The following is a 14031-nucleotide window of genomic DNA, read 5'->3' as shown; positions in this document are numbered from 1 at the left end:
AGGCTCACTCTACAGGAGGTGCGGCACCCACTTCTGACCTGCAGAGGTGTCCCCGTTTTGAACATCTTTACAACAGCTATGTCGACCATCGTGCACACATATGCAAAGCACTACAGCCTAGATTCCTTGTCTTTCTAGGATGCCTATTTGGGGCTGTCTGTTCTCCCGGGTTTTCTATTCTAGGTGGGGGTTCCCGCTATCCTCCCTCCTCCCGCATAAATGGTAATGTTCTTTCTAATTCATTTGTCATTCCTTCCACAGATTCCTCAACCTCCCATCCTACCCCTCATAATGAATGCCCCCTTCACCTCTTGCTGTTCTCTGGTCCTTTAGTTTCTGAGTGCTAGGGAAAAATGTGAAATGGAGGTCATCGGGACACCAGCGACTCCTATATGTGTTGCACCTGACATCACATCTGGCATCATGGGCACGCATTGGATTTGGGTGCAGCCGACGTGAAACGCATGGCATCCTGTGGTGCTGAAAAGGTTTTAAAGACAGATGGTACAGGAAGATATATCTAAATTGAAGAATCTGTGAGAGGAAAGACTGATCCAACAGAAAGAACATTACTGGGAGGTAAGTAGTTTGTTGAAGGGGAATGCTTTCTCCGGAGACGTTTTTATCGCAATTTCAGCTGAGTTACTAATCTAAATCTGCCTCATAGACACCAGTGCACATTTTTCACTTAATGCTGTTGATGCCAGTCTTAGCAGGAAAAGTCCCTTGTGATTTGATTGCAGTGGTATAGCTTCAAAGTACTTTGACAGAGTGCAGCTGGTAGATTTTACCTTTTGACTTAAATAGCTATACGATTAGTACTGTGTCAAAGATGCTGCTGCCTGAACCCCACCATTCCTTTGGTGCACTGTCATAGTTTTGAATACTCATGTCCCTTACTGCATTCTCCTTTATCACCTCCCCCCTCATCTACCTTTTGATACATTCAGATTGTGTCCCTGTCTGCCCGTCGATTGTCTGAAAGCAAGGAATGGGTGAGAGTGGCTAATGTTCTCAGCAGTTTTTAAAAGGTGTGTCAGGAGATCATATCATTCACTTCCATGAAAAAAAGAAAGCGAGTAACAACTAAAAGGGAACGTAATCGCATAACATTTTGTGAGGGGTTTTACAAGAAGTATTTGCTGTAGAGATTGTGGCTTCCAAAGGCTAGTATAACTGCTTGACCAGCAGTGTCACACTTTGCTAGATGTTTATGTAATGTGTCCCTTAACTATATACAGTTTCGAATGTATTTATTCTTCGCATGGATTTCTCAGCTATGATGATCCTATCTACAGTGCAGCTGTTTGTTGGAAACTTTTCCACCACCAGGGGGCAGAGCGCTTGCCACGTCCACTCCACCCGACAACTCTGAGCCCCGCATCAGACATGACATTGGAGCCAGTATATATTGAGTTGTCTCACCCTGTGTCCTCGGTTCTTTTTTTCCATGCGCTCAGTTCGCTTCAGGAACATGCTCTTGGATTTTTCTACATTTTCTTCGTCATGCCCCATCTAACAAAGGCTTCGGTTTTCAAACCTTGCTCGGATTACGGCCGACAGATGTCAGTATCGGGTCCACACAGGATTTGTCTCTTCTGCTTGGGCAAGGACCACGACACCCAGGACTGTGGGTAGGGCCAGTCCATATAACGGAAGGCCCTCCAAGAAAGTGCGCAAAGATTTTCACCTAGATCCACAACACTAAAGTTGAAGTCACGCAGCATGGAACATAGATACGAGGAAAGTTTGCCCCCTGCACAAGGAAAAGGAGAACGAGAAGAAGAAAAAGCATTGCAAGAGGTCGCGCTCGCTGAGCTGAACCTCGCATCAGCATTCTTCTTCTTCATCTAAGAAGTAGAGCCACCACTCCAAGGACTCCACGAGAAAAGTGACTTGGGTACCCTTTAAAACCAAATCCTCCACTTCAAAGGAATGCAACGCTTGCCAAAAGATGTTTGACATTTTTGCAAAACCGCTGGTGGCTTCGGCCTGGGCGCCAATGGCCTTGGTGGAACCCACTGCATCTTCTGCCACTCGCAGGGGATCACTACGGCATGCATACAGACTTGGGTCTGGATTCAAAATGGGATGAAGCACACCAGTCTTCAGGCTTCAGGCTTCGAAGTCCTGCACCGGCTCTGACTTCATTCTCGACATCACTGATCAGCGCCACAGATGCCAGAGCTCCACTGGAATATGCTCCTCTCTCCTTAAAACCCTTCATGTCAAAGATGTATAAAATCCATGACGAAGAGGGAGGAAAGGTGTCCTTCGGTCTGAAACCTTTATTCTACAGATAGGAGGAGGACTTTCTGGAAGAGTTGTATGTTTAAGTTGAAGACGTCCAGTGGCTGGGATCAGATCTCCAGGAGGCCAGTAGTCTGGACACTTCCCCTGAGCAGAATATCCTTTCAGCCTCCACCTCTGGTACGCATCAGGCATTCTTTCAGAGACTGATGGCAAAGGTGGCTGGTACCCTGCGGCTATCTCCTCCATCCAGGCCTAAGATTGAGTTTGAATTGATGGACATCCTGCATGAAGGCCCCAAAAGCGAAACCTTGCTACCTTTCATTATAGTAGTAGAGGCCCCAGAACTGGAGGTGTGGGAAAGGCTAGCCTCTGCACCTGCAGTTGACAGGAAACTGGCAAGGAAGTACCATCCTGACCCCTCGGATCCGACCTTCTTGTCCACTCATGCCTCCCCTGAGAGCTTAGTGGTACAGGCTGCAACTGCGACGAACCTGAAATCATTCACCTTCCATTCTCTTCCTTCTTGACAGGGAGAGTAAAAGACTGGACACCTGGGAGAAGAAGGTTTTTGCATCGGGTAGTCTTGCCCTCCGTGCAATCAATACCTCTTGTATCCTGGCGAAATTCTCTTTCGGGCTGTGGTCCTCAGTAGCGGATGCAGCAGACCACATTCTTGAGGGGGAGATGAAAGAGGCCTCCCTGTCTATGGTCCAGTACAGCAGAGAGGCCTCATCAGATTCTGCAGTCAGGATTGGGCACAGCTGATTTTGTCAGCCAAACCATGACCATGAGTACAGTGGTCAGGTGTCACTCCTGGATGAGGACATTGGGCTTTGCGCATGATGCTCACGCTAAGCTTTTGGCCATGCCATTTGATGGACAGAACCTGTTTGGGGCTAAAACAGAGGACCTCGTCAGAAATTCCATTACTCCATTACAGCGAAGTCCTTGGGTCTAGCTGTGCAACAACTCTCTGCATGTTCAACTGCCTTCTGCTCCTTCTACAAGGGTTGGGCTTTTCGCCCCTCAGCCTCCTATGTCCCACAAGGTTAGACGCCCTGGGAAGACTGCAAGGCAGATGCTTCCCGAGGGGGGAAAAGGGTAGAGGTGTGCCCCCAGAGGTGGAGCAGCTGCAGCCACCATCCCCTTGGCACTGCAAGTTGCTAACCCTCTATGAGGTCTTCTCCGACAAATCTCTTGGGTGTGGGGTGAGGCTTTTCCTGTTCAGCTCAGAATCGTTCAAGACCACCTATGGTGCTTGGGCCTACAGGTCATCTAACAGGGCAATTGACTCCCTTTTGTGCAGCAACCCCCGGACCATAGCCCTCACACTAGCACCTTGCCTCTTAATCCTATCCTCTGAGGAGGTAAGTCGGCTTCTCTCAAAGAGCGTGATTGAACTGGTACCATGCCCGGGACGAGGCAAGGGGTGGTGGTATTCAACCTATTTTCTTGTTCAGAAGAAGGGTGGGTGTTTGCATCCGATACTTGATCTGGGGCTGCTGAATTTGTTCCTATGTAATTCAAGATGGTTACTCTAGCCCAAATATTGCAAGCACTCAAACTGCAGGACTGATTGGTATCACTGGACCTGCAGGATGCCTAGTTTCATGTGCCCATTCATCGAAAGCACAGGAAGTACCTGAGATTTGTGGTAGACCAGCATCACTACCAGTTCAAAGTTCTGCTGTTCGATCTTTCCTCAGCTTCCAGGGTTCTCACCAAGCTCCTAGCAGTGGTCGCAGCTCACCTCAGGAGGAAGAGCATTCAGGTCTTTCCCTACCTGGAAGACTGGCTTGCCTGAGCTTGCTCCCCCGATCTAGTGCTAGAGCACCTGCTCCGTATATACAATCTGTTGCACAGCTTGGGCTTTATCCTGAACTTCAAAAAGCCTCAGGTTTCGCCATCCCACTCCCTCCGATTTAGTAGGGCAGCTTTTGGACACTAGCCTGGGCAGGGCATTCTTGCCCTAGAAGCGAGTGGCGAACATCTCTCGGATGAACAGTGTCCTACAATCAAAGCGATGAGTCCCTGCTTCGATCTTTCTTCGCCTTCTAGGCATCACAGCATCCTTAATACTAGTAGTTCTGGATACTCAGCTTGCTTGAGATCGCTTCAGTGGCTACTCTTGCCAATGGGTGCAATTTCAGGGCCACATGTCAGACCTTCTGCAGGTTTTGACTGGAGTGGGTGAAGACCTTGCCTGGTGGGCAGGGCTCAAGTCCTAATTAAAAAGGTGGGGGGGGACTCACTAACATACCAATGGCATGTGACATCACCAGAAATTAGCATATCAAGGTGGAATATGCTAATTTCATTCAATTGGCTTTGCATAACCATACAAATTTCACAGGACGAATGGCGTTTGACTTTCATAAAATCAACACACACAAAAAACCAAGGCAGGATATTTTCTTTGAATAGTGTTTAGAAAATGTTAAAAAGGTGTGAATGTTTTAAACTCCAAGAACCAATGTCACTGTTTATCCTGGAACATGCAGTCCCGAAATGTCATTTCACCTTTAGTTTTTTGCTGCATTTCGTCAGTTTATGTGGTGCAGTGGTTAAGTGCCTGGCCTGCGAAGTTTGAGTGCCGAGGTCACTGCAAAAAAGACAGTCAATGTTTTTCATTTTACACATGGCTCTGAAATACCTGGGGGGACTCCGTCCACCATCTGAAAAGGTGGGGGGACTCCGTCCACCCATGTGTACCCTCAACTTGAGCCCTGCTGGTGGGTCTTAAGGAACAACCTGCTGAAAGGTGCGTTGTTTTGGCAATGCATCTCTGACAGGTTGGGGAGCTCACTTGTCGAAACAGTGAGCGGACTGGGGTCTCACTCTGAGTCGCTGTAACATAGCAATTTGCTGGAGATTAAAGCGGTCAACCTGCCCCTGTTTGCCTTCTTCCGCTCTGTGGAGGGCAAGACTGTGCTGACCCTGACTTACAACACGGTGGCCATCCATTACCTCAAAAAGAAGGGTAGAGTGGGGTCCTTGCCACTTTGCAGGGAAGAAATGCGACTGTGGTTCTGGGCTCTGGAGAACGACATCTCTCTGACAGCTGCCCATCTTGCCAGAAGAGAGAATGTCACGGCTGATGCCTTGAGCAGGCGAACTTCGGCCTCCTATGAGTGAAGCTCTGCCTGTTCTGGAGGAGATCTTTTGCTTTTGGGGATCTCCTCAAGTAGATCTCTTGGCTTCCCGGTGTGAACCGAGAGCTCTGGGGGATGCACTCACAGTTGAATGGACATTCAACCTCCTTTATGGGTTCCTGGCAATCCCTCTCATTCTGCTGGTTCTCAGGAGATTGCGCCCGTACGGGACCATGCTGATTCTGATTGCTCTGGATTGGGCATAAAGTACGTGGTCCCTGGAGTTGCTGGACATGTCAATCTGCCCTCCATGGCACCACCTGAGGAAATTCGACTTGCTGTCTCAATCGGAGGGGCAAGTCCTCCTCCGAACCTCGGCAGCCTCAACCTTAATGCCTAACCAGGAAGTTCTAGATGTGATTTTCTCCTTGTGGACGATTCCTCCTTGATCTCTTTGCTTCCAGTGTTAACAGGAAGTGTGAGTTGTCTGCTCCAGGGAATTTCCTCATCAGGGATTGCTTGGGGACACCCTGACAGTTGAATGGACATTCGACCTCCTCTATGTGTTTACACTGATCCCTGTCATTCCACTGGTACTCAAGGGATAGTGCCTGTTCGGGACCACATTGATTTGGATCCCTCTGGACTGGCCCTGCAGGACGTGGTACCCAGAGTTGCTGGACATGTCCATCTGCCCTCCCTGGCGCCCCCGGTAAAAATAAATCAACACTTTCAATCAGAAGGGCGGGACCAGCACCCGAACCTCAGCAGCCTGGCCCTTCATGTGTGGCTACTGAGAGGCTAAGATGTAAAGAGTGAAACTTGCTGGATGACGTCCTTGATGCACTCCTACCAGCTCCAAGACCCGCAACAAAGTCCATTTACGCCTGCAGGTGGTTCACATTTTTGGCTTGGTACCAGGAGAGCGATTTGGACCCTTTAACGTGTCAGTTACACCCTGTTGTGGATTTTTTGCTATCTTTGGCCCAGTCGGGCCTGCAGATCGGCACGGTAAAGGGATACCTTGATGCTATTCTGGTTTTTTAAAGGTCCCCAGAACAGCGCTTGTTCTTCACAATCACCACTGCTATGATATTCTTGCAGGGTTTGTGTAACCAGTTTCCTCCGTGCCCGTTTGTGGTCTGGTGTGGGATTTAAATTTGGTTTTGATATTCCTTATGGGTGCTCAGTTTGAGGCCATCCATTCCTGTTCTGTTGGGTTGCTCACCCGAAAGGTAATTTTCCTGGTTGCCATCACTTCCGCAAGACGGGTGAGCAAGCTCCAGGCATTCTCTGTTAAGTCTGTCTATTTGGTTTTCTCCAAAGAGAAGGAGGCGCTCAGAGTGCAGCCCTCCTTTCTTCCAAAGGGGGTCTCAGACTTTCATCTCCCTCAAAAGATCCATCTTCCTGTGTTTTTTCCTCTGCCTCACCTTTCCAAGGCAGAGGAACGATTTTATCAGCTGGACCCGATGTGGGCCATCTGCTACTATGTATCTCTGTTGAGAGAGGCCAGGAAAGATGACCAGCTTTTCATTGGTCACGCTGTTGCCCATGCTGGCAGGGCTGTGCCCACACATACACTGCTGAGGTGGATCATTCGCTGCATCTATGTTTCTGAAGGTGTCTGGGCTCATTCTACCAGAGGTGTTGCTGCCACATCAGTCCCTGTCCTGGACCTCTGCCTGGTGGCAACGTGGGCATCTCTGCACACGTTGACTAAGCATTACTGCTTGGATTCCCTTTCTGGTCAGGATGCCTGTTTTGGGAGGGTGGTCCTGCAGAATTGTCTGGTCTAGATAGTGCCTTTGCTTTCCTCCCTCCTTCCGATCTACGTAATGCTATGGGAGTCTATCGTTGACAAGGAATCCATTAGAAGTCAAGTTATTTACCTCTCGGTAATCTTTCTGATGGATGTCCCTCCCACAAATTCCTGATCGCCCTCCCTACCTATCCCTCTTGGTGGTTAGCCAGTGCCCCATCGGTTCTGCGGTCCCTCAGCGACGGTGGGCTATGGAACTAAGGGTGGAACTGAGGTCACAGGGGGCGACTCCTAAATATATAGTGGCCCCGACCTAATGTGTCGCTCATAGAGGCGTTGGACGGAGCCGCGCTGCACCCCGTGGTGGCGGGAAGGTTTCCAGAGAACAACTGCGCAGTGGATAGGATTATCGTAGATGAGGAATCCATGGGAGGAACATCCATCAGAAAGAACATTACCTAGAGGCAAGTTATTTGTTGTTTTTGTCTTTATGCCCATCTGATGGTCTGCCTTTCTTCTTTTTCCCCCCACAGGTCCTTTCTGATGCCAAGAATGTCGCTCACCTGATGAAGTTCGGCGTAGATGTGGCCTGATGGTGATGTCAAATTCACACTTTACCTCACCTCAATAGATCCCTCCCTCTGGTCTTAACAAGACATTTCCCTCTGACTAAAGAGGGATAGGTGTAGACCACCAGCTGCCAGATGGACAGGAATTCTTCTCTTGAGATTCTGCAACCAGGGATATAGCAAAGGATACACACTGGCTGGTCTAGTTAACCAGCCTTAAAACATTCAGGGTATTTAACACATTTTGACTGTAGCCTGCGAGGCTGCTTAGAGCAGATTAGTAGTAGTGCCTTTAAACTGAGACCTAAAACTATAGCTGCTCATGTGGTAAAAATGTCTTCACAATATCTACCTTTATCTTCTCCATGGTTACATGGTGCTCTTCGCTCCACCTGAGAGTTATCTGCCCCTTATCAGGCATGTTGTCCCCTTTGCTGGTTTTGCTGAGATAATGTTAATGCCAGTTCGGAAAGATATTTGTGGGGTTGATTTACAGGGCATATACTTGAGCAGGTAAGTCACTATCGCTCAAGGATTCTGCCTCCCCTCGTCTGCGTCTGGTTTCTCAGAGCAATCCTTTTGATTTTTAGGTGAGTGTTGAGCAGCTATCTCCTATGGGACCGCTTTTTCTTCCCAGAAGCGGTTATATCCTCAGGGAATGCTTTTTCCGCCCCTCTCTCTGTGTCTGAAGAATTTTCCTCCTCATCCAGACCGTACTGCCGCTGAATCTGCAACGCATCACATTTGTAGCTCACTGTATTTTTTCTTCAGATTCAAAACGTATCGCTTTAACTCAATGTTGTGTCAGACTGGCTAGCTAGTCCTCTTCAGGTTCATCTTTCATACGGAAAAGGAGGAAGGTTAATCCATTAAAACATTGTCTGACTTTTTGACTTTTACCCTCGCTTGTTTTCCTTTTTCTAAAAATGTTTTATTATTTTTGTTGCTTTTTGTTTCTTGTGTACACTGTAGCACATGCCCTCTAAATATTGTACTTCATCCCAGTGATCTTAGTGTGTGGGCTGTGTCAAGAGATCATACTCTAAAGATCACTAGCAGTGACCTTGATGTTATGAACCGCATGGGATGGAGGAGGGGGAGCAAAATGGATTCAAGGGAGAGAGAAGCAGTCACAAACAAATCTGCTTTAAAGCATCCCATTGTGGTTATGAGCCACAGTGTGCCCTCCTCCACTCCCCCAAGGACTCAGTGGTTACTTGTAGGAAGTGTGACTGCCCTGCGTCCTGGATGCTCCATGGCTCCCTCTCTTGAATCTCCAAGAACATGGGAGAGGGCCCTTTCAAGTAGGATGTATTTTTTCTGTATAGCTCCTTTTCATTTAGAAGATGTCTCCTCTAGAAGCACCAGCTACACGTTATTACGTCTTTGTCAAGAAAGCCAATCATCCCACAAATGAGAACATTAGAATGACTTTTTTGTGTTGAATTTGCTTCTGTTATTCCCAACACTGTGTGTTGTCCGCCAGTAGAGGTATGGTTTAAGGAAGATTATTTTCACTCCGTTACTGTCATTTTTCCTCCTCTACCATCTCAAATAATTATGCCTGCCTGAATTGTATTTGTGTTCATCCACTCTAATATGTTCATGGTCACAGACAGCTTCAAACGAGCAAAACAAAATCTGTTTGTCTTGCTGTTTTGACTATGATGGCAGAAGTTATTGCTCCAGTGAGGTAGTGAAACTGTGCATTGTCCTCATAAATGTGCTTTTATCTGACTGTGGTGGTAGACCACAGATTAATTTATGCCTGCTCGACATTGAGCCTGAGCTCTATCGGCATGCACACACGCATCGCCCCCTTTTTCCCCAGGTCTTGACAACTTACTGCTAACTTCTTACTATAAAGTTCATATTAGTGGCACAGCCCTGCATGTCTTGCTTCCAAGGTGGTTATGTAAGAAAGCAGGCTCCTGTCATGGTTCTTCACACTATCATAAACCACAATTTGACGTAAAACTGAAAGCACACTTTATTCCGTCTTCAGAAAGTGGGCAGGGGGATATCGTAATTCAAACATTGCAATACTCAGTGGTTTCATGAGTAACGTGTACTTAATGCAGAGTAGTTTGAAAAAGCCTGCCAGAGCATCATCCTAGTTTTGTGCCGGATGTGTGACGCTTGATCATAAAGAGTACAGCCACAAAATAAGCATTGTTTAAGATTTGCAACTCTAGGCTAAGTGTTGGCAGCAAAGTGCCGCAGTTCTACAGCATTTGTGCATCAAAAAGAGACTTATATGCAGTTAGTAGCTTCAAAATATGTCCGACAATTAAAATGTGTTCGTTAAGTGTAATTCTCCCTTTATGCAAAGTTTAGGAAGTGTCCTTTTTTTGCATATGGTTGCCTAATGGCTTTGGGTCCTGGTAACCCCGGGAGGCACATGGCTCCATAGTCTTCCTATCAGCACTTGGGTCAGACTCTCGCTTCTCTTTAGGTGTGGCCTTTTTGGTACAAGGGAGTGGACTGCAGGTTTTCATTTATTGCTCCTTATTGGGTTTTGTTTCTTTCTTTATCACGGAATTCCGCCTTTTCACCTTACCCAACACCATCAAACCTGACCTGCCAGATGAGAAGATAGTTTGGACTGCCAAAAATGTTAACATTTGCGATGATGCCTTCGACTCGCAGGGAATTGGGCAAAGGGAGCGATTGCTGGGCAAGAAGGCAAGTTGTCCATCTTACAAAATGATAGAAACAGGAATAGAGACTCTTTGCCATGTGGTTAACAATCTAAAGAAACACAAGCATTCAGTAAGTGCACATTAGGGTCCAGGGCTATCATTTACCCCTCAAGTTATTTTTCTTTTTATGGCCTTTGGTAAAATAGTAATCGTATTAATTGCTGGGAAGGTGACACATATTATCAGGACAAAAGAACAAGCCAGTATATGGGCTCTGAGCTCAGTTTTTGTTGAATGTGCCATGAAGACTTTCAATGATTCTTGCAACTACTTATCCTGTATGGCCTTTTTTTACCAGTAATTCTGCCCCTTTGATTTTCAGTTGCATTTGAATGCCCTTCTATTTCTGATTTGAGTTTTTCTTCATTGTTGGTAAACCAGCTCCTTCCCTGTCGAGTTCATATATTGCTGAAGACTTGCTGTAATGTTCGAAGAGGGTAGTGTGTTTGGATTCCGCTACAAATCTACCTGTGGTGTCTTCGTTCAGGTTCTCTGCTCCATGGGTGTCAATTGTTTGGTGAAAGTTTGCTTTCTTGCAGAGCATTCATTGGCTGACAGAACCTTGCAGGGTTTCATGTAAATGCTCCTCAGACAAACAGTTGGCGAACCTTGCTAATAAGGAAGCAGGGTGAGGCTAGGAGTTGTCCGGGAACTCAAAGGTTTGCAAAACGGCATTTGCACTAAAGTCACGTGGAAACAAAGGCACCTTAATGACACAACTGCAAGGTGTTGTAGTCCGAAAGTTTAAAGTATCCTGTCCCCTGCCCAGGAGATACCCCTTCCAGTTTTTCTTCATGCCAAAGTCACACCTGTAACACGTAGTTCCCTTTCAAAGGGTGGTCCTGTAGAGACAAACATCAGCAACCAGCTGTCTCAAGCCCCCCAGTTTGCTTGGACCAGCTAGTTCTTTTTTCTTCCGGATAATTTGAGTCTCTTCCCTCATGGCTTTCTATGTAGGTTTATCTGTTAGGCGCTAAAAGGGGTGGGTCTGGGAGCAAGTACACTTCCTCTAAACTAGCTATGCATTTGTTGTTTCTGATTGACTTGATGTTCCACCGGAAAGAATTAGAAGAGGCTTTTTGAATTAGTTTAATATAAATACAAAAGCTGTGATGCTTCTGAGAGGATCCTTTGCTACGGTTTTCCAGGTAAAGGCCGAAGTAGTCTTCTCCAAGTCATGTAGTGTCATGAGGACAAGGTCTGCAAAAGGCATCCTAAAGTGTTACAGTTGATATAGTCAAGTGATATGGTAATTCTTCATTGAGCTGGAATCTTGTAGGTCTGCACCAGAGAGGTCCTTTAAGATTGTGTTTCCTCTTAGCCTGTAAGGGGCTCATTTTAAATGGAGTGCGAAATGTCACAGATCATACAAAAACTGCCTTTTTTTTTCTTCAATCGTGCTATTTTGCAGTGGATTTTCTGGATGGAGCGTAATATCCGCTCCAAATCTTCCTCCGCTCATGCACAAAAACCGCCACTGTCTGCGCCCGCGTGTCATTTTGAGTTGGGCTGAAACATTTGAACGCCAAAGATTCCGCCCGCTTTCTACGTCTGTAAAACGCAAGCAAAATCCATAGGGATTTGTAGTAATGCAGGTTGCCATGAATGCACATGGTTTCTGGCAGTGCTGCATATTTTCTCGTCAGGATGCTAAAAAGGCACAAGAACCAGGTGCCTTACTTTTTTTTGTTGTTTTTTACACCTCAACCAGAAAAGTATACATAAGCCTTTGAGAGGGCCTCAAACGAGGTCCTTTCCGTGAAGTTACCACGGATTGAGTTCCGGGGTACGAGGTATATATCGCTAAGCAATGCATTATATCACTGCAAGGAAGAGCTGAAGGTGTCCCCTGTGAATGAAGCCATTTCCTCCCTTGGGGTAGACCTAGAGTAGCCATCCTTCAGGGAGGGTTACAGTTGCTCTTTCCAAGCCACTGCAACGAGCAAGGATTTTTTTTCTTCTAACGATGAATGTATGAAAAGCGCTTTGTCATCCGCGAGCTTGCACCCTTGCAGGGCTCATTGATGTATGCAAATCAGGTGTCGGTTGCCCGGCTGTAAAATGTACAGCACTAGGACTGGGCCAAGGCGGGTCCTTACTTTGGCTCTCTGCACTATTTCAGCCAGTTTTTGTGGTAATTTTAAACTGAAATGTTAAAAGGTCTGTGGGTTATGTGGTAGCTAAAGTTAGTTTACAGAATGAAAGCTGCAGAGACAAATGTGCCAAAGTATTTGTGTCTTGGCACAGCATTCTTTTTAGTCATAACTCTTAAATGGTTCAAAGTAAGGGTACGTCTGGAGATCCAGCTTGGTAAATGTGGCAGGTTTGGGTAGCTGCTAATGGAGAACACCCGGACATATGCCTATCTCACTGTATTCTAAATGCTATAGTTGAACTCTTTTCCCCTGTAGTAATATATAGCTGCCGAAAATCTCATGTAACCGTTCTTCGTATTTTAGATGTAATGATCTTTTAGAGAAAAAAGGGCTTCAGACAAATGTTATAGTTTACTTGTTTCGCACAATAAAAATGCTGCACATCCCTGGTCAGGGCTTCATCACTTAGCAGAAGGAAATAAAAACATGTATTGAATGACTTGCCGGTATCCTTTCTACCTTGCACATGGGAATGTCCATGGGAAGGACAGACGGTCACAATAATGCACGCTCGTGATGTATATTTATCTCAAGTTTGTATGATGAGCTGTAAATCTATTGCTTGATAAGGAACATAGTTTGTGCAATAGACATTCATACATAGCTTATTACAGTTTATGAATGAGTGCATATGCTGATAATATGCTGACATTCATTTGCATACATGTTATTTTAATCTTATGAAGCTGTATATAAATATATATGTGTATTTTCACCGTTTTATTTTGATCTATGTGCATGGCACTGTTAACTTTCGTTTTTCTTTTTTTTCCAACTTTACTTTTAATGTTCTGCTCCAAGCTACTTTTTCTTAATTGCATTATGGTGCTTTTTCCTACCCCCATTTTTTTCTTCCTGTTTTTTTTAGTTCACCCACATTTACTACATTCTTAAATTTACCTTCACTTTTCTGAGCTATTTTCTACATCGAGACCTGCCATGCCAGGCCTTTCACCTATCAGTGTTCACTGCAAAAACACGGTTTGTGTAGTAGGAAAGGCAATTCAAGGCCAATGTCCTGCAACGAGGGTTGAGGGAGGGGGACTCAGATTCCGCTGTGAAGGAATAATACCTACATGTATTTGTAGTGTGTAGTGTAATATGCCAACATGGCACCAAAATATGACTGTTCTGTTTGCTTCACCCTTTTGTATTTCCTCCTTCCTTTTATGTCGGAAATGGAGTATATTGCCGAATCTGTAAAGTGAGAAAACCTACTGCCAACGGCGGCCACGCCTGCGGGGGGGTTGGTTTGGTGGCTCCTCCTGCTAAGGCGTGATTCCACTGAGCTGGGCGTTTTTTTCAACTGGCTGATTTACGGAAAGGATGTTTAAAAATGAACTGTACACCATTGTATCTACATTGAAAACAAAAGCAGTCAGACATGAAACTTTTAGTCTCACTTTGCACTCAGCTGAGAAATCAGCTTTCTTCTGGCGTGAAATAAAGCATTCTCTTGTTTTAACTACACAAGCTGCCTCTCTTTCATTTAGTAATCCG

General features: G+C 46.0%; 1 protein-coding gene across 1 annotated transcript in view; it reads left to right on the top strand.

Annotated features, from left to right (window-relative positions):
- HDAC6 (histone deacetylase 6) overlaps nt 1-14004 on the top strand; it is a 1945770-nt gene extending 1931766 nt beyond the window's left edge. The window contains exon 29 of the mRNA XM_069647471.1: nt 7638-14004. Coding sequence (XP_069503572.1) covers nt 7638-7697 — 60 coding nt within the window. The 3' untranslated portion in view covers nt 7698-14004. The remainder of the gene's footprint in view (nt 1-7637) is intronic.
- The last annotated feature ends 27 nt before the right edge of the window (nt 14005-14031 follow it).

The sequence above is a fragment of the Ambystoma mexicanum genome, chromosome 2q (genome assembly GCF_040938575.1).
Source record: "Ambystoma mexicanum isolate Mex_15411 chromosome 2q, UKY_AmexF1_1, whole genome shotgun sequence".
NCBI lineage: Eukaryota > Metazoa > Chordata > Amphibia > Caudata > Ambystomatidae > Ambystoma > Ambystoma mexicanum.
The sequence above is the reverse complement of the archived record's forward strand: the minus strand, read 5'-3'. Positions and strand labels throughout refer to the sequence as shown.